We start from the raw sequence: 19,759 nt of genomic DNA, 5'->3' as shown, positions 1-19,759 counted from the left end.
TAGGGGCAGTAATTGGAACAAACATACTGGTCCTGCTGTCTTCAGATTTAATCAGCAAAAAGACTGAGCCATATCCATTCTGCAAGACATTTTGGATGGCAGAAGCATAACCAATTAATGGAAGACTCTGCTTTACTAGTATTATTGACTGGGCTACAAAAAAAAACATTTTAATGTGCATGTAAACTGTCAAAAATTCAACATAGAGAAATGTTTGACGTGGACACACATTGGAACAGGGGATACGTGTGTTCAGTTCCACCAATAAGAGAAATCCCAGTAGCATAGACCACCAGGGCAAAGATGTCACACACAGTAGTTCAAGCATTTTTTTGTGGACACTAGAATTGCTCTGTGCTGTCTGAATTAGACACACTCTCCTGTCAAGGCAAGCTCCAGTGGGACCAGTGACAGAGCAATCCACCAGGGTATCACTTCAATGGCACAAGTTCAATGACATATTTTTGTGCAGCACAACGTTTAAACTAAATTATACCCGTTTTATTAATAACTGCAAAATGGTTGCGTTCTGGCAGCCAGCTTTTATTCCCTGCGATTAATTGTATTTTTCACAAAAACCAACAAATGCATAAAAAACGTTCAGTCATTATCCAGTGGAAAATGTAAACATTAAAAGGGCTTTTGTGCATAAAACATAAAGTTGCGTTTACTGGATCAAGCAGAAATGTGAGCATACATTTGTTCTACATGAATGGTCTTTATGTGGTTATTCATGCAGAATACCATCATATTTCCTACTAACAATGCTCAATCAAGCAGCAAGCAAGGCTCCAATACCGAATGCATGAATACGATTTTGTCTCATTGTTAGCTACAGTATGGTTCTTACATTTATGGTTTTGTCGTCCTCTGTTTTGTCCACCTATGTTTTTAGGTGTTGTTTGAAATGATCCCTTTTATCAGAGATACTTTTTTCGAGACTGGTTCAGTGAACCAAAATTTTAATACACCAGAAAACATTTACTGTTGCATGAACTCGCATAATAACACATTCTTCACCCATGAATAAAAGCTACTTGACCCATTCAGGAATACAAATCCCCAAGTTAAACTGATATCCCAGCTTTCATGAGGTCCATGCCATGCTAATGCAAGGGTCACAGCATAAACAGATTTACTTTTACAGAGGACCCAATTTTTTCTTCTACTGATTTTATTTAGGGCAATAAAATGTTTGATTATAAGAAGTAACAGCAAAATATGTTTAATATGCAACAAAAGAAAAGAAATGTTTGCCATCCCACAGAGTGCATTACCCTAAGCTATGGTCCTCTTTGAAGCACATGTAGATAAGCTTGTTGGATCGTCTGATGAACCTTTTATATCTTTCAGATTAAGCATGAGGTCTTCCTATTTTTGTTCTGGGTGATAGTAAAAGTCATTCCAGGCCATACAAACTGTTACATAAAAAGAAAAGCATAGATACACTATTATTCAGACTCTACTACTGCTGATATTTAGTTTGGCAAGCGTTCCTATCTTAAAAGTAATTCAAAATGCATTCACATTGATTTTTGCTTTGGAAGCTCTAAGCCAAACACCTGCTCTCTTGTGCTACCAATTTAAACATGGAAAACATTGCTTTCACACGACTGCAGGCCGACGGTTTTCAAGTAAATACCAATTACATATTCCCTTTTAATACACACTTAAACATCTGAAGTTAAAAAAAAAAAAGAAAGGCAGAATAATTTGAGCCTGCGTGTAATGAAAGATGAACATACGTGCCTGTTAGTGCCGTATAGCTGAAAGCATTCAGGCTGCTTAAAATTCACTCTTCTGGTGCCCTCTTCTTAATGACTTACTCTTGCATTACGAGTTTTTTTTTAATACAAAACAGAAGTCAATGTAGAAACCATTATGCTGGTAAACACATTTAGGGGAGATTGTCATGGGGGCCAGCTGGTGGATTATTTATCTGAGGCCCACGCCATGTATTCTCACACTCTCATGGTTGTTCCTACATGTGCATCCGTGATTAGCAACAACATAAACAACACTTTCTCAGACAGCATTTGGCATATGAGTATTGATATGCTGACTATAAGCTTATGTGATATGCAGTTGTCATTTTACAGGTTCTTAATCCTGATATCATGTTTATTCAGGCTCAATATTCTCTTGGTCTTTACCTTGTAGGATCTTGTTGCATACTGTTGTTGCTTTGTTTTGCTCTGCTGAGTCAGTCTTGACTACAGTGCTAACATCCCAGCAGTGAAGGCTCTTTTGGTTGCAGGCATCCTAGCATTTATCTCCATGCAGTATGATTAGTGGTTAGTCTCAAGGCTCGTCTACACATTCAAACAGCTACTAAGTGACTACTTTCCCAACTTCCTCCCCTCCAAAAAGGTTTTATTGTCACCAGGTGGAATGCTACACAGTCACTGAAACAGTCTTATCTTCTTGCTTGATTTTCACCAAGCAGTGCAGATTGTCTGCAGTGCAGTGTCCGCTCTCCTATGTTCTGGTTGTAGTGAAAATAACGCAAATTACACATGTAACATGCTATGTGGCTCGATGACATATGATTAATTAGCCAGTTAGGAGAGGTTAACGGTTTCCTGTTGTTTTGACCTATTGCCCGTTTCCTGTAAGCCTAAAGCTTGAACAGCAGCATTTTCATGTTACAAAGTGAACATGTTTTAATCACAGAAGCTGTCATTCGATGGGAGCAATTTCCTGTGGCTTTGTAAAGTATGAGGTTGCAAAGTAATTGAATTTGGGTCATAATTAAAAAGTGCAAGGAGCCATGTGATCTCTCCTCCCATGCCTTTCATCTTTGTAATGGCATAGCAGTTTACATCTGAGGAGCAAAGTTTTCATCACTGAATTTAGTAATTTATTGAGGGCTTCCATGCTTTATGTGCCATAGAAGGTACACGAGAAGCCTTATTAAATTGTATCTGCACTTTAATTTGACATTGATTAGAAGAAAACAAATGAGTTGAAAAGCAGACATGCAGAGAGCTGTCCAGGAGGAAGGGCGCCTAAACTTACCGTAACAGAGCAGCCTGGTTTTTATTTAATTTTTTTAAACTATCTTGAAGACAGAAGCTAAAAATAGACCTTTTTATTTGTGCTAAGAGGAGCTACTGTAAGCTGAGCTTCTGTTTCCATTTCTTTATACAACCATGGTTAACATAGGCATGTGAAACCCCCAGCCCCAATATTGCCCACCTCGCAACTGCAGTGATATTTCAATCAGCACAATATCATTAGACAGCACTGCAACTGTAGTCGTAACCTCATTTAGATCAGTAGTGGTGTAGAGGGAGGGATGTGATTATAGAGCAGTATGAGGAAACAGACTCAGAGAGTCAACAGGAACCAGCATGACACAGAATACAATGCAATATAACAGATTGAAGCATAGATAATGAAGGAAACTATAGAAAATGAAATTAGATGACAAACGGGAGAAAGACGGAGAGAGGAAGCAACAAGAGTGATGAATAACAGTGAAAATTGCTGGGATAGCTGTGTGCGTGTAGCGCTTCTCTATCACACATGATGGTTCTGGTGAGGACAGGATTATTTGTCACATGTATTATCTGAGTATAGTGGTTTTCTTTGTGAGCTGGTGATATGTGAAGATGCCATGTTGCACTCACTGTAAGAAACTCTGAATAACAGCAGCAGCAAATGCTGAACATGTTGAGTTATCTGGGCTGCTACTCTCTTTTCTGTTGTCACTTTTAGCTCTGTGGTCTATCACCACTTATTATGCACTGCAATTACCTTACTGCATTCTACTACAACCACTATAGATGTGACACACTCCATGCTACATGTTTTCCCTGTTTGCTAACCAGGCAGACTCCAGAAACTGTTCATCAATACTGCCATCAAATGTTTGTTGTGGTGTCTCAGTATGGAGAACACAGCATTATCAGAATTAACCTCCTGTGACCCCGCATCCTCATATGAGGAGATAACACTTTGGGTTTGATGGACTAAATACTTCATTGTGCTTGACTTTGACCTGTTGTTCTCGTTCACACACGCCTTTTTTTGCCACCTAGTGGTAGCAAAAGCACAATACATTAATCAGTGTAAAAAACCAGATGACATGCATCTTGGCCAAGTTGATTAACAGCTGACGCCCAGATTAAAGTGGACCCGCAACAAAACCTAAGCAAATTGTATGGTTGAAACTTGTTTATTTATGCTTAATAACATTTGTAGTTTGACATGGTAGGCAAATGTGCAGCAATAGCAACAAGCTACACTGCTAATCAGGAAGTACTTGTTTGATCACATAGCGACTTTATTATTGTTCATGCAAAGGGAAGGTGTAAAGTTTTATGCACAGGTGAATTAATTGTTATACCGTGAAATAAACCCATTGTCCCCCATATGAGGACGCACTGGTCACCAGATAGTATCAAATAGCTTGTTTGTCAGTCACTTAGCTTACTCTTCACTACAAATTTGAAGGGTTTGAGAGAAAATGTCTGTCACCAAGCAACTAAAAGCTATCTTGTCTTAGCATTGTTTTGCTATCTAAAAAGCATTAGCATTAGACATCAATCACCAAGTATGCAGCAGAAACTATAGCATCATTACAATACCATAGCTGCCCTATGCCTTTTTTATGAGAGCTGTGTGTATTTATATAAAGCCTTTAGGAGGTCTGCTCAGTTGTTTGTCTCATGGGCTAAGCTACATACTGGTAGGCTCAGTGATTGATATCCCAACACCTCCAAAGGGCTAGGTTGTGTTGTGTAAGGATGGCAAAATCTTAGGTCTAATTTAAGAGTGTGACTATATAACAAAACTTGTGCTGCAGTGAGCTAGGCTCCACTTTTGTCCTTTTTGTAAAGTTTCATAAATAGTATGTCAATGCACCCTCTCTGGCACACTGTCCTGAGTGTGGACTCTTTGGGAAAAAATTGAGCCTCCTGGGTTCAGTCCGATAAGCTTATCTCACAATACAGGAGTCAGTATAGCCCCATTGTGAGACACTGAAACGACTGTTTTAAAGAACTTAAGGTTAGCTATCCACTAGCCTCTGTTCCCTGATAGCGTGAGTGGGCTGTCTCACCAGAAGTACCCTCCTTGCATAAACTGAGTAAGACGTGGGCTTATCTTGAGTGATGAGTGACGCTGTGTCAATCGTTTTTTTATGGGATGCAAAGAGCTCTGCCTTGATGGCTGGCTGGGTAATGATACAGAGGCTTCCGAGGATAACGCTGAGAGAGCATTCCCCACAGTGAGACGCCTCCCTCACGTTATTAGAGAACAGAGGTTACAAGATAAATTACCTCATTATCTATCACTTTGAGATTTTAACAGCAGCTGACTGGAAAAGAAAAAGATGTGCTCGCACTGCTCTGGAAATTTGACCCAGACTGGTCAATCATGAGACAGCCACAGATACTCACGACCCCCATATGGATGGACAAATGAAAAAAACAGCGTTCCGTTTTAAATCAACCTGTTAATTTCACCTCAGTACTTGTGAACTGACAATGTACCAGAGTTAGTTTGAGAGGGTTGCACTGATATGATGAATTTGTATCCACACACACAACACAAACACACACACACACACATTCTCTCTCTCTTGTATGAAGCCAGCTGGCCAGTCTAATGTAGAACCAAACAGAATGTGACATTTGTTTATTTTTTTTGTATCAGAGTTGTCGGCCTACACATGGATGGCTCAACATTAAAACTCCTGTTGCTCCAGATGGTCAGACTGCCCCCGGTTTCTAAGGTTCTTCTATCTTAGTGGCACCAATCTCCTTCTAAACCTGGCAAGTAATGTCTGAGTGCAGACAGGCCGCCAACTGAAGCAGCCGGCCAATCAACGGCGCGCAATGTGGTGCGGGATCCTGTTCCATTACTTTCCTAGGACCCTTCTGCTCTATTGCCCCTCTTCTTCATAACACTGAAATCGTTATCTATATAGTTTTGATTGCTTTCCCTAGACCCTGCACGTGTAGTCACCCATGCATAACCTTTTTGATCGTTATTTGTAATGACAGGATGTGTTCGCACAGGGAAAATGTGCTAAGTTTTCTTTGCTTCTTCTTTTCTTTTTCTTTTTTTTTTTTACTGGTTCTGCAGATGGTATAGTCTCTGTTAATGTAATTCCTAAGGTCGTTTCACTGCTTTATCTTTACACTTTACACATTGTACTATGCTTCACTCAACAGACAGTTTATCCAGGGTGAGAGGTTTCAGCAGTAGATGCCAAAAACTTCATCTCATTACAGGACTTTCTGAAGCCACGGACATCAGATCTGATTCCACACTTACTCACACTTAATACAGGGCTTGAGGAGAAAGCTCAAAAAATGGAAATAGGGGTTTTACTAAAGGCCTGTCACTCTTTTGATACATTGCCATCATGTTCATCTAATACTAAGACATCTAAGTCATCTGCTTTCATCACTCTTGGCATAGCCTTCACAGCTCCGTTCTTATTTCTCATCTAAATGATTTCATAGCTTCTGATCCATGCCCAATTGAATTCCTCATACTTCCTGTTCAGTTTGACCTCTATTCATTTGCAACAGAATTGTATTCAGTTTTGATTTAAAACTCTGATTGAAACTTAAAAATCCAACTTCATGACATGCAGCAGTGAGATATTGCGCAATGGTTGCTAGATTACAAATTCACAGGTGTAGATATATAGAGGAGTCTTAAAAAATGCTGATGTAAATATGTAATCATTTATGTGACGTTATTTCACTACGTTATCAGTCTTATTTCAGCCATCAGTTACATGAGAAACTGTAGCTCGCACTGGAAGTTGAAGCTATTCATTTTTAACCACTCCACAGCTTCTTTTTTTTAATTTCTCCTTTCATTTGGGGCCATTAAAGTGACTAATAAATGATAACCCTCTTAACTGTCTGAACTGTGAGTCATGGTAGCACTGCCATATTAATATTCATTTTAGACTTTTTTTTTCATATTAATTTCCCACAAAAGGTATGACTAATATTAGGTCAAGGTTTGTTGAAATGTTGAAGTGTTTTCAGTCACACCTCCTTAACAAGTAGGTTATGTGTAAATATAATATGTGCTTTGATCATCACCTTTGTCATGGATAACTTGGTTGGTTCATGCAGGTTTATGAATTTAAGTATCAAGTCAACAACAGACCCGAAAGGCAAAATGAACTGAGCAAAACCCGGATCATTATACCGCCAATTTAAAAAGAACACTCCATGTATATTTATGAAGAACTATGGTATGAGCTGTTATTTGTATGTGCTACTGTGGAGATTGGATTCAAACATCTATCTACTGGACTTACATGTCTGATCTTAGTTATTAGAGTAGACAAACTTCCCAAGTTCATACATTAGAGTTGGCATTCAGATTACGTGCTTGGTTTGCGTCTCTGGACTTAGCTTTGCAGTTTATATCTCTATGTTTTTAGGGTGTGTGAAATTGCCACACTGACATGAATCCCTGGTGGACACTTTTTTTTTTTTTTTTTTTTCATCGTCTGGGTTTGTTTATTTACTTGGGTTTGCTTTCATCCTCCGTAATTTGCTCTTGGCAGATTGTTCACTTTTTTTTTCAGTCACAGAATAATTTGCTTAGCACAGAAATGCAAGATAGCTGTAGTCAGGTGTGACTCATCTTGAATATACAACAACAAAAGCATGCCTTGAGTGCAATCACAAGTTTTAGTCTGCAAAATCATGTAAAAGCCTCACGATTACCGTCTACTCAACCCCTCTTTCCCGGCTTTAACGTCACAAACCGTCATAATGAAATACTTTTGTTATTCATCGTCTCTGATGCATATGTGACGAGACTGAACTGTGTTGTTTTCTACAACTGCTGTGGATAGTGCTTCTTCCCTTTCCCTGACAACTGTTTGTAAAAATAGCCTGGGCCAGTGTAAGAAAAAAGCTTATTTAATCCACTTTAGCTGAACAAATGCTAAATTCTGTCAAAAGCGTGTCCCTAACACAAGTCACCCCCTGTATCCCCAGCTTACCTCATCCACACTGTCATCCAGGCTCCATGATGGCGTAACAGATTTTGCTCTTCAACAGATAGCATTCAAATGTGTCCTGTTCAACTCGGGGAAGTGGCATTCATTCACCAGGGCTGTGTCAGGCCGTTCAATCTAATCTGCACTTCTCTTGACATATTGGCTTACGTCTGTTGCGCACTATACCATTTGACAGTCAAAATCAATGTGGCTTAAGTAGACATCCCCATCCAGCAGCAATCACGGCAGCAGACCCCCCACCCCATCCCGTCCACCTCCAAACTCCTTAACCCCTGCCGCCTCCGTGCTCACGTAGCGGTAACGCAGCATCGTTTTCAATCAATTTCATCTTTCCCCTATGAAAAAAACCCACTTTGATTTATAACAGCTGGCATGATCGAAACCTGTGGCGATGTCTCTTAGGGGGTAAAAATTCCATTACCATGTAAAGCAGTTTTCATTTCTGTCCTACCTTTCCTTTAGTTTTACTGCAGATGCATTCAACAGGGTACCTGGACTTTGGGCAAAAACTGAAAACCTTTTCTATTTCATGCACTTAGGCTCGAGGGCGTGAGTAAAATGGATTTGTCGATACCGCACGCTGTAATTCGTTGATACCAGTCTCATTATAGGTTAAGTCTTTTGTCCTTGCATCACCAGGTTGTGTTTAGCAGAAGGCCATTTTGACAAGACGAGGAGACATTGCAGATTTTAAATTCCCTTGATTGTTTGTTGTACTTCCTTCTGTTTTTGACCCAAAGGAAATTGATGCACCAACACATCCGTTTGAAATCGGCCTGTCTAATCATTTTTGGCACACTAAGGCAGTCTTATCTCAAACTAATTAGCTTTGACATTTCACAAATGTATTCCGATTTTGACTAATGGGGAAACTTGCTGATAGACACTGACATTTGCAGTAGTATCTCATTGTGTTTAATATCTATGTCGTATTGGCTACATCTGTTGTGGAGCATTGTGATTATGCAGTCATTCAGCATGGATGGACTTCCATGAGCGATGTGTGACTTAATCAAATTATATTGAAATTAATTTTAGATACATGCTGTAAACTTTGTAATCACAAACAAAAATATGAACAGCATGACCAATTTAAGCTAAGCACAACCCAAAATTCTTGCAGCTGCCTTTATTGATTCCTCAGTGTAGTTTATGTGCCACAGCACCCCCTTCAGGTTGAATGTACTTATATCAAAAAAGTTAGTTTCCTTTTCTTCATATTCGTGTTCTGATTCAATTTGGCTTCTGTAATTGTTTTAGGAAATCATCAGAGACAGAAAGCTAACCAACCCAAACAACATGTGATGAGAATCACTGAAGCAGGGCCAATGAGTAAACAATGAAGACACTTATGCAACGTTCTCAGCAGCGTCCCTCAGTTCCATGTCCATTTTTAACATATTTGAAGGGGAATGATTTCTTAGAAAACAAAGATTGGATGCTTTAGATGCAGTTCTCCACCCTACCTTTACCTCTGTCTGCTGAGTCTCTGTATTTTTCATGTGCTCTGTACACCTCAGCACTAAAAGAATACCCAGTAAATCCACAAGGTAAACTAACACTGCTGGTCTAAAACAATGAATGCTTTTTTACATATACATATATATGCAGTGGGAAAAAGTGAACAATTTAAGGTGCATGTATATTTTCTGAATGAGTGTACTTTGTGCACATTCAAATAAAAGTAGCTGTCATCTATAAATCATTTTCGAAATGCTTTTCATACAGTGTCCCACAGAGGCAACTGTGTTTGTGCCCTTGGTGAGATTAGGATTGAGTGCCCCCGAATTGCCCCTTAAGCAGATGCAGTGACAGGCATATGTACAAGCCATGGATTTCTAAAGGTTTACAATGAATGTAAAAGCAAAAACACTATTAATAATAGTTCTCAAGAAATAGAACAGAAGAAGCTGAAAAGACGTCTAGGCTATATAAAAATGAATAAGTGTCATCAGAATCAGTAAAGACTTACTATAGTAAATTAATGGAGGAGAATAGATACTAGGTACTGGGGAGGTAATAAAAATGAAAACATGTAAATCTGAGTTTCCTAATTACTTTGTAAAGAACAGTAATATGTATCAATAAAAACAGAGATTGCAATGGAATTAAATGATTTCAGTGTATATATGTATGTGTGTATATATGCATTGTATAATTATGATCTGGAGAGTGTAGTATAAGTCTGAATAAGGTTAAGGGTTGTTGGAGATAGCGGTAGGCATTATAAGCTTTGGCTTCAGCCGACACCTTTTCATTCAAAAATAAAATTATTATCATCATTTGTGCATTATGGGTAAGGATACAGTATATTATATTTGTGGTAGAGGTACATTAGTATTGGCTATGTATACAGGGTTTTCGATAACCCTAACCCTAACCCTAACTCTAATTACTTGCTTTGTTTCACTAGAGGTAGTAGGAGTGCATGATATGGTGCTGGGTAGTGCTTGACCTGCAGCTGTATTTAAACATACAGTACATCCATACTGTTAGACCACTGCAATAAGGCCTTTGTGTCATTCTACTGCATACAAAGTAGCCCTCTCCAAATAAACATGATTTAATTTGACTAAAACCTACATTTAATTAGTAACAATGTGTAACTGTAACATTCAATATTAATATAATAATGGTAAATAATGAATGATTACAAGCAAAAACAGCTGCAGAGCAGGACAAACAACTTGGTAAATTATTACTAAGCTGTGATTTGTGCATTACTAAAATATAATCAGTTGCACCAATAGACATTAGTTAAACAGTAGTTTTTCTGCCATGCAGGATGTTGTTTTTCATAAATTACATGCCTTTTTGCAACACATTAAACCAGTGTAGAACAAAGTTATTGATATGATATTTCTATATAACTTACTGCAGTGTGCTGCAATGCCAAGTTGCTCATGCCTGCTTCCACATAGCTGCTTGAAACCCAGTGCAGTAACCTATGTTTTCATGGATATAGCATTAGCCTTTATCACTGATAGTGGTCAGTGAAATTTCAGCACAGTGCTTTTCATTATAGGACAGAGCCGTTATCCTGATAGCCAACTACTGGCTTCACATTGGGTCTCATATCCTTCAGTATACATTATCTGAGTCGAGCAGCTATCGTAGCATCTTTATCTAACGCTGGCTTTATTGCTGCTTAGCTCGCTAGCTACTACATATCAAACGTCTAATGTCACACATACAATAGTATTTTAATGTCAACATAGGACAATATATACTGGGCTTTCTTTTCCTCCTCCTCTTCTCTGTTTTCTTCATTGTGCACCTGAGGGTTTGGACCTTTTCATTATAAAGTAAAATGAGAATATCTGCCTCTTGTCATGTTGTCACAGACCCAGGCTTTCTGTGATGCACGAGGTGTGCTTCTTTCTTTCTGTATTTGTTCATTTGTTATCTCAGGAAAGAAAATGAGTAAGGGCATCCCCCGGCAATTTTTTTATTTCATTATTTATTCATTCATTTATTTAAGGGCGACCAGCGTCCACCAGAGAAGGTGGCACCCGAGGCCAGCCCTGTTCTCCTACATGGTCATGTTGCACTAAAATTTCAGGACTTTAATTTGTTAGATTTCCTAACCCTAAACGTAAAGCCTTAATGCTGTCACCATGATGTAAACCTAATACTAATACATACCTTAACCTGGAAAAAAGCCAGAAAAAGACAAACTCGCTTTAAAAACTGTAAGCGCGAGAACAAGCACGAACACCTACATGATGCAGAAGTAACTTTATTCTTCCCGTCAGCACCCGCCTCAGTCTGGCAGTGAGCCTAACCAGACCTCACAGCATGAGGATAACATTACCACGTTGAAAAGAATACGCAACACAGTTGTTCATGTTTGTCCTGGTGGATGAGACTCACAGTTAATGCGAACCAGAACCCACAAGACAAATAAGCCTTAATGTGGTTAGTTCATAAGCATCCTACATCCTCACTAACAAACACACACATACAGGCATACACCAAATGAAAATGAAAAGAGCCATATTACCCAGAGCAGAGCACTAAGGGGAGCATAAATGAATAGCATTATGAAATGAGTATTGTCAATTGGCAGCAGAGATTAGTTGGCCTGAGCTGTTTTGTTTTTCCATGGTTGGAAAAAAAGCAACAGCATTCCCATCATGGGAGAGGCTTTCACCAAACATCAGTCTGAACAAAGGTCAGGTGATTTTAAATAACTAGCAGGCCATTAGGACACAAAGGAGCATAATGAGAATTAATAGCATTAGCATCACATCCAGATTAGTCATGTATATCTAATTCCTGCATGAGGAGTCTTTATCATTCATTTTTATTTTATTTATTTATATTTAAGACCACTGTGCCATGCATGGTATCCTACTAATTAGGTTTAAATGTTTGAGTGATGTGCTCTGGCAGCTCCGCTCTGATCTGCTGCTCAGTTAATCAGTCCTGTGAGCACCAGCGCAGACGGAGCGTGATAAGACATAAAAAAAGAATTCAGTAGTCCAATAGACCTGTGTACAATTTTACACTGTGAGGACTCAGGCATCAGGTTTACATTGATCATTTTTCAATGGATGCAGCACAGCTCTGTCTGTTTATTATCAGTACATTGACCTCATTCAATGCCAAGCACAAGCTCTCTTGTTTATACTTCTGCAGTAGGGATTTTGATGATTTATTTTGTGTTTCAAATTTGAATATTGAGCCACCTGCGTCTCTGTTTCGCTTTAAGAGTACGCTGTGTTGCACCACATCCTCATAAAATGCCAGTATAGGTCTAAAATTCAGGAAGTCAAACAAAATCTTTAGCAGTGGTGGACGAAGTACACAGACCACGTACTTGAGTAGAAGTTGAGATACCTAGTGTAAAATATTACTCCAGTAAAAGTGAAAGTGCTCCCTTTAAATGTCGACTTGAGTAAAAGTATAAAAGTACTTGGCTTCAAATGTACTTAAGTATCAAAAGTAAAAGTAATTTGGTGTAATGTAGTTCCAATGTCTTGGTATGTCCTTTATACACTCAATCAAGTCATTTAAGGTTAAAAAGCCCACTAACACCACCCTGAAAACAAAATGTTTTCCATTTGTGATATCTGGTATTGATATCTTTTGAAATTATCATAAGCACATCATACTAAATGGAAATCACCTGATTAGGAATTAATAGGGAGGGGGAAAACCACACTAGACACATATTTCTTTAACTTCCATGTGTTGGTAGGGCAGGCTACTGGACAGCGAAACTTTGTCAAATGAATGCTAATAGAGATATGGATGGAGGAGAAGGCAAGTTGGGACAAGTAGCCAGGTAGGGGGCCGGGCCAAAACTGCTCGACACACGATGTGTTCTGATTGGTACACTTGCGGTGCACGTTCATTTGGACCTGTCACAGCAGCTGGTCATGCATGCATGTTGTGGAAAGGAACATTGAAAGGAACGACAGGTTTTTGGAAAGTAGTTGAGTAAAAAGTAAGATTTTCCTCTTCCAAATGTAGTTGAGTCAAAGTATAAAGTCTCACAAAACAATGATACTCAAGTAAAGTACAGATCCGCTAAAAAGTTACTTAAGTACAGTAACGAATTACTTGTACTTCGTTACTGTCCACCACTGATCTTTAGTTATGTTTACGCCATTTAGGGGCTGTAGTAATGCACTCTGCCTTTCCATAACCATTCAAATCATGGTTTCATGGTATGACAATGCCGTGGTTAGGGTTAGGTTAGTTTTAGGCACAAAAATCATTTGTTTAGGGTCAGGGAAAGATCATGGTTTGAGTTAAAAATAATCACTTGAAATGTGGTTAATGCACCCTTAAAAGTTATGCAATCTTCGTTATCATGGCAACAGTAAACACCATGACATTAAGGTTTTTTTTTTTTTTAATTACCGGCTCCCAAAGTCTCCTGTCCAATGATACCTGCAATCGATCCTTTTTTGAACCCAGAGCTAGAAAATATGAAGATTTGTATGGACTTGCTCACAGCTGATAAACACAAGTGTTCTTTGATTTAATGCAACATGTGATTGGCCCATTGCCACAACAGCTACAACCCATCTGTGGTGGCTAAGTCGCAATGATTTGAGTTAGCATGCTTAGCAGTTCAGCAGCCAAGATACCACTTAAAGGCTCTAAAGTGTGGCTACACTCCACGCCTGTTACACTGAATAAAAGCAAGTGCACACAATGTGTAATGGGTATTGAATTGAGTATCACTTTAAGGGTACTTGGATTGGTACTGGTATCGTATTTTTTTAAACGATACCTAGACATACTATTCACCTATCCTGCCTCCTCCTAAAAAGGTAGTTTTTGCCGGCTATAATGTCGTTTTTCTCATTAGAACAGGCTGTGTGTTACAGGGCATTGCTTGCATTTATCTTATGTGCAAGGAGGCAAACATTCCTGCTCATTTTCAACCTCATCATTATCATCACCATCATCATCATCATGAGTAGTCATGCAAAAAAAAAAAGACCATTTCTAAATGTGTTCCTCAGCCCATCCGACAGAGGCTTCAGCCACACCACATATACTCAGTCAGCAAATCATCTCAAGGTTATCAAGGAGACAGTGGCAGCCCTTATGTAGGGCTTCATTTCCTTTCTATTATGGGATATGGCAGAGAGCAGGTCCCACACTGCAAAGCTGTTCTCTAACGGTACTGTGGTGTTATAACATCACCATCTGGCCAACACCTTCACTCCACTCTGAGCAGTGTCTGTGGGAAAGAGCTGGAGCAGGGAGGGTTTAGTGAAGAGAGACTAGAGAGAGTTGAGATCAGTGAAAGCAGGGAGGATAGAGGAAAGGCAATGTAACATACAAAAAAAGAAAAAAGAAAAAATATATAAGAAGGAATACTGCCAAAGGTAGTAATACAAAGCATTTTGAGTCTGAGTGCCGACATTTGGGAAATCAGAAAATCAGAAAAGGCCTGTTTGTGTACTGGGGGCTTGTGTCTGTATTTGTGTTGCTGTATTCTTACTAGCGCAATTCTACCTAAACAAAGAGCAAAATAAATCCTAAAATAAACACAGAATTTCCCATCGCACTTGTCCTAATCTAAAAGGTAGAGACCTCTGAGTTCTCTGAGAATAACACCACCACCTATAGCTTTGACCAGTTGACACATTTTAAATGTGCTGTTCCAATCTGGTGCTTTTACTTTTTATATGTTCTTTTTGGAAAGAAACTGTGGATGTCTGAATATGGAAGGAAAATGTGTCTCAAATGTATCGAGTTGTGGAACATTCTGGATTATAATATATTCACATAACATCTGTGCATTATATTCAGAAGGTTTGAAATGGTAAAACTGACTTGAAACTCTCAAGACAATACTGCACTGCAGCCTACAGCCTGAACTGTTTAAACACAAGAAACACTGTTATACTTTACATATTTATAATGTTTCAAAACTCTTCTCAACAGTGGTACACCAAGACATAAACGGCAATAAAAAGTCATAGAATAGCAATGGGGGTGCTGCAGCCTTCCTACTACTTTATAATTTCAGCTGCTTAAGTGGAACAATAGGGGGCCCAACCCAGCCCAGTTAACATGAACATCAAATCATTGATTGTGTATATATATGGATGAGGTGTCTCTACTTCCTACCACTATACAAAAGTCAAGCCAAAGTATGTCTTTTCCGGGAGCTGCTAGAATCTGCGCAGTAGAGTCAGGTGGCGGTATGATGGCCTGAGGGACACGTCCCCTTAGCCATCCCACTGTCTGACGGAGGTTTGAGAGCGGCTGTCCCAGCTGTCAATCATGACGTCACGCTTCATTTTTATATCAGACTTATGACCTGTACTGCAGCCAGTCAACAGGGGGCGATTGAGATATTTTGGCTTCACTTTTGGGGAAGTGTCATGACCTCAAGAGTCTTTTAAACAAAGACACATGGAATCAGTAGGCACACCTTGATTGGCTGGCTACATGCAAATTCCAGTAGGCGATTGCGTCCGTGTGATTGGAGGAGAGCGTTACTCATGGAGTCTAGCAGATGGCGGAGCCTGTGTGAGATGGATCTTTATATGTTTGATATAAACCCAAGGATAATGTAATCAGTGACGAATCAAAACACTGAGCTAAAAGAGGCTAAAAACTTGTGTAGATACTCTGAGATGACTGATAATTCTCTGTGGGTTTGTTTAATTTTATGTTTAAATACATGAATAAAATGCCTCATCCTGCTGTGCCAACAAACACTACAAGTATGTCAGCCCAACTCAGCAGCTTGTTCTATTTCTATTCAAATGTATTCAAACATCCTTTTTTCCCTTAGAGTTTAATACATTGATACTAATTTAAGAAAGGCTGGTAAATGGAGAGATGTATATGTATGACATTTGGAGCCAGAGTGGGATCAGCGTGATGCACTGTAACATTACTGTAATGTAAATCTGTTCTACTTTATTTCTCTACTGTTAATGTGCAAAGTCTGTGCAAACTGCTGTTAATGAATACAGTGTTGAAACAGCATAATGGTAACAGAAAAAAAGGTGAAATGATTAAATAAAGATATGTTGCAGTGCTGTATCCCATGATGCATCTGTCTCACAAAAAAAAACACAAAAAATCTTGTACAGTCACTGAGTGAGTGTGTACAAATCCCATGTATTGTGGACTGTGTTGGGTACATGGACAGGTGGTATTCCAAATGTACTTCCTCTTTAGAGACATGTAGGTATTTTCACTGCATTCACTACAGTGTACATGATGGTGTGTATGGAAAAAGAAAGGGATGGGCAACAGAAAGGGGGAGGAGAGACAGAGAGAGAGAGAGAGATTGTTGATGAGCTCAGAGCCAACGTGAAATCAGCACAATTTGCTTAATAAAATTAGGGACAGTTGAACTACACAAAGCCAGCCAGTGGTTGAGCGAGGACAGCATTCACCACAGGACTGCAGCTCGCCTCCACACAAGAGCTTTACCTGAGTGTGTTGCTGTCTCTGCGCTACACACCTGCTGTAATTGTGGTGTTAAATTCAAGGCGTGCATCAGACTCCACACCGAGCTCTCAAGTGAGGCACCTTGCCATCTCTAAAACCTCCTTGAGAGTCTGTGGTTGGGTTCAAAGGGGGTGGCAATGCATCCACAAACAATGGCAGAAAGGGACCCTCCCAAAATGGAAGGGAATGAGAATGCCCCCATGTCGGCTTCTGCTGAAGTCCTGGACAGTCCCTCCTCAGAGGCTGCGGGAGCTCAGGCAGAGCAGGCCCGAGCTACCCTCACCCCCGACCCCCGCAGCGGATGCGGGAACATCTGTCAGCCGTGGTGTCTGATCATCGCACTGACCCTGCTCCTGCTTTCTCTCCTTGGCAGCTGGGCGGTGGTCCACCTCACTCTGGGGACCCACGGAGCATCACCTTTTCGGTTGTCGGCGGGTTACGATCAGCGGATCCGGCAGGATGACTCGGCCACCATCGAGCCCCACTTCACCACCAACTGCACCATGGGTAAGTAGATATATCAGTGCTATTCCACTGAGAAACTGTGATGCTGCTCTTTTTTGTGTGTGATTGCCTTCATGTTTGAGTGGTATCTCTTTTTTTAAACTTCTAAGAATATAAGAAAAATTACCTTTTAAAAATGAATGAATTAGTTGGTTGAAGTCTTCCCAAACTTTTGCTGGCTACAGCTTCAAAAAATCTTACTTTTTTCTCTTTTTCACATCATAATTAATTAAATATTGGGGAAATTCAGGCTGTATATCAGTCAAAATAAGCAATTAAAGTGGGTAGGTTGTGATTGATAAAATACTGTATCATCATTTTAAACTATTTCAAAAACTAAATGATCAATCAGTTGATTTTAAAAACAAGTGCTCTCACATAAATGTATTAGATGATTTATTTTAGTTGTTTCCTATCACTGCTTCTGTTACATGTACATAGACTAAATGCACATCACATGTCTGCAAAGTGACCGGGTTCCCAAAGCAGCTCAGACATGTCAAACTGGAAATTGCACAGCTCCACTCTGTGTTTTTAACTTCATTACACCATGTTGCGGAATGAAATGCGTAGACTGCTCGAGACTGAAATAATATCCTTCTCTGTCAACCTCGAAAGCTCCTGAAATTGGATTAATATAACTGATTCAATTTCCTCTCAGCGAGATGCAGAAGCACAGCAACCGTTGCTTAAACATTTCAAGTGTGTATTACTGAGGAAATATGGATTTTAAAAAAAACTAAAAAACAAATCCTTGTTTTACTCTAACAGACAGATGTTTGGTAGGCAAAGAGGTGCAAAATGTCACATCAGCCAGGTGCTGCTTTAATGGAACAGACTGTTATGCTGTAAATGTATGAAAATATCCAGATGTATTTAATATATATGTGATTACTTTTGAAGTGGCTCCATATTGAAATAGACACAGTCTCTGAGTGAGTGCAGTTTCTTTTTTAAAGTGCATCATTTTAGGCTTTTTCTGCTCTCTGTAGGAAAAGTTACTCAAATTGTTTACCAGACTGCACTTGAATCTGCTCAACTCACATAAAAAGGAATAATTAAGTAAAGGGTGACCAAGAGACCACTAGCTGCTTATCATGGACTAAATTAAATCTTAAAATTGGCAACAGCCCTTTTAGAAGAAATACATTGATGTATGTTGCTTATACAAAGTCCTTACAAAGCAGCATTTTACTGAAACTATATGCAATCATATATTTATGAATGCATATAGTTGTTCTAGTGTTGTGCTTCCCTATGATGATAATTTACACTTCAAATTTGACCAGACTTCTACAGTAAATACGCTGATTAGATGGTGTAAAATATTAGATTTTTCAGTGGCTCTAAAAATGCACTTCAGAGACATGTGGGAAAGTGTACTGTGGTGCACTGCAGAGAGCTTTAAAACCATCTACTGAACTGAAATGCAACCTCGACTTCCTCTGCAACTTGCATGATATGGAAATGCCGGCATTTACACTTTGACACGAAAAAGAGAGAGGTATCATAAAATCCACACCTTCTGTCAGTAGGTATAAAATCCAGCTTCTTTTTTTTTCAAAATGTTTGATTTTGGTTGTTTTTCTCAATTGTGTGAACACAGTGGATGCTTGGGAATATTGTCTTGTTATTTCAACAGTTGTTGCCCTCCCCGTTACCTATTATCATCCTGCAGTCACACTGATTTCTATCCAGAGATCATGGTCGGATCAGTTGGACAAAAAAAGGCTCTGTGCACAACATCTTCAGAGTCCACTTAGTGCACTGGCAGCATCCAAGAGGCTTTATCTTGTATTTTTCTCCAACAAAACACCCAAAACATACTGAGCATCCTTAAATCTCCAAGACCTTGTTTTGAATACAGAACCACGCAGACAGTCCAGCAAATTTAATCTCCTCTGCTATTATAGTGGCAGAGTCAAGCTCCGCAACAACCAAATGGCTTTTTTTTTGTTGTTGTTGGTTCGGTCAATGTTTAGCCGCTGATGAATTGGGAACATTGCTCAACGGGAAAGATTTGTCTAGCTCTAATTCTTTAAATCCGGTTCAAATGGGGTGTTTGGACTGCAGGTCGGGTCAGTGCAGTTAGTCACAGGGAACAATTCCTCATTTGATGTTTTTCACAGCTGCATGGTCCAATGCTGGCAACCTGATAACAAATCAGCAACACCTGACTCCCCCCATTACATTATCTGGATTTGCTTGTCAAATATGTAAATATGTGTGCGTGTGCCTGCGTATGAGAGAGATAGTGTGGGAAATAGAGAAAGAGAGAGAGAGAGATAATGAAAAAGACAAAGAGAG

At 39.4% G+C, this 19,759-nt stretch overlaps 1 protein-coding gene across 1 annotated transcript in view; it reads left to right on the top strand.

Annotated features, from left to right (window-relative positions):
• Positions 1 to 19,759, top strand: part of alk (ALK receptor tyrosine kinase) — a 354,006-nt gene that overhangs the window by 269,817 nt on the left and 64,430 nt on the right. The window contains exon 5 of the mRNA XM_053336367.1: positions 17,322 to 17,455. Coding sequence (XP_053192342.1) covers positions 17,322 to 17,455 — 134 coding nt within the window. The remainder of the gene's footprint in view (positions 1 to 17,321; positions 17,456 to 19,759) is intronic.

Source organism: Scomber japonicus, chromosome 16 (genome assembly GCF_027409825.1).
Source record: "Scomber japonicus isolate fScoJap1 chromosome 16, fScoJap1.pri, whole genome shotgun sequence".
Lineage (NCBI taxonomy): Eukaryota > Metazoa > Chordata > Actinopteri > Scombriformes > Scombridae > Scomber > Scomber japonicus.
Note: the sequence above shows the minus strand (reverse complement) of the source record. Positions and strands in the feature narration are given on the sequence as shown.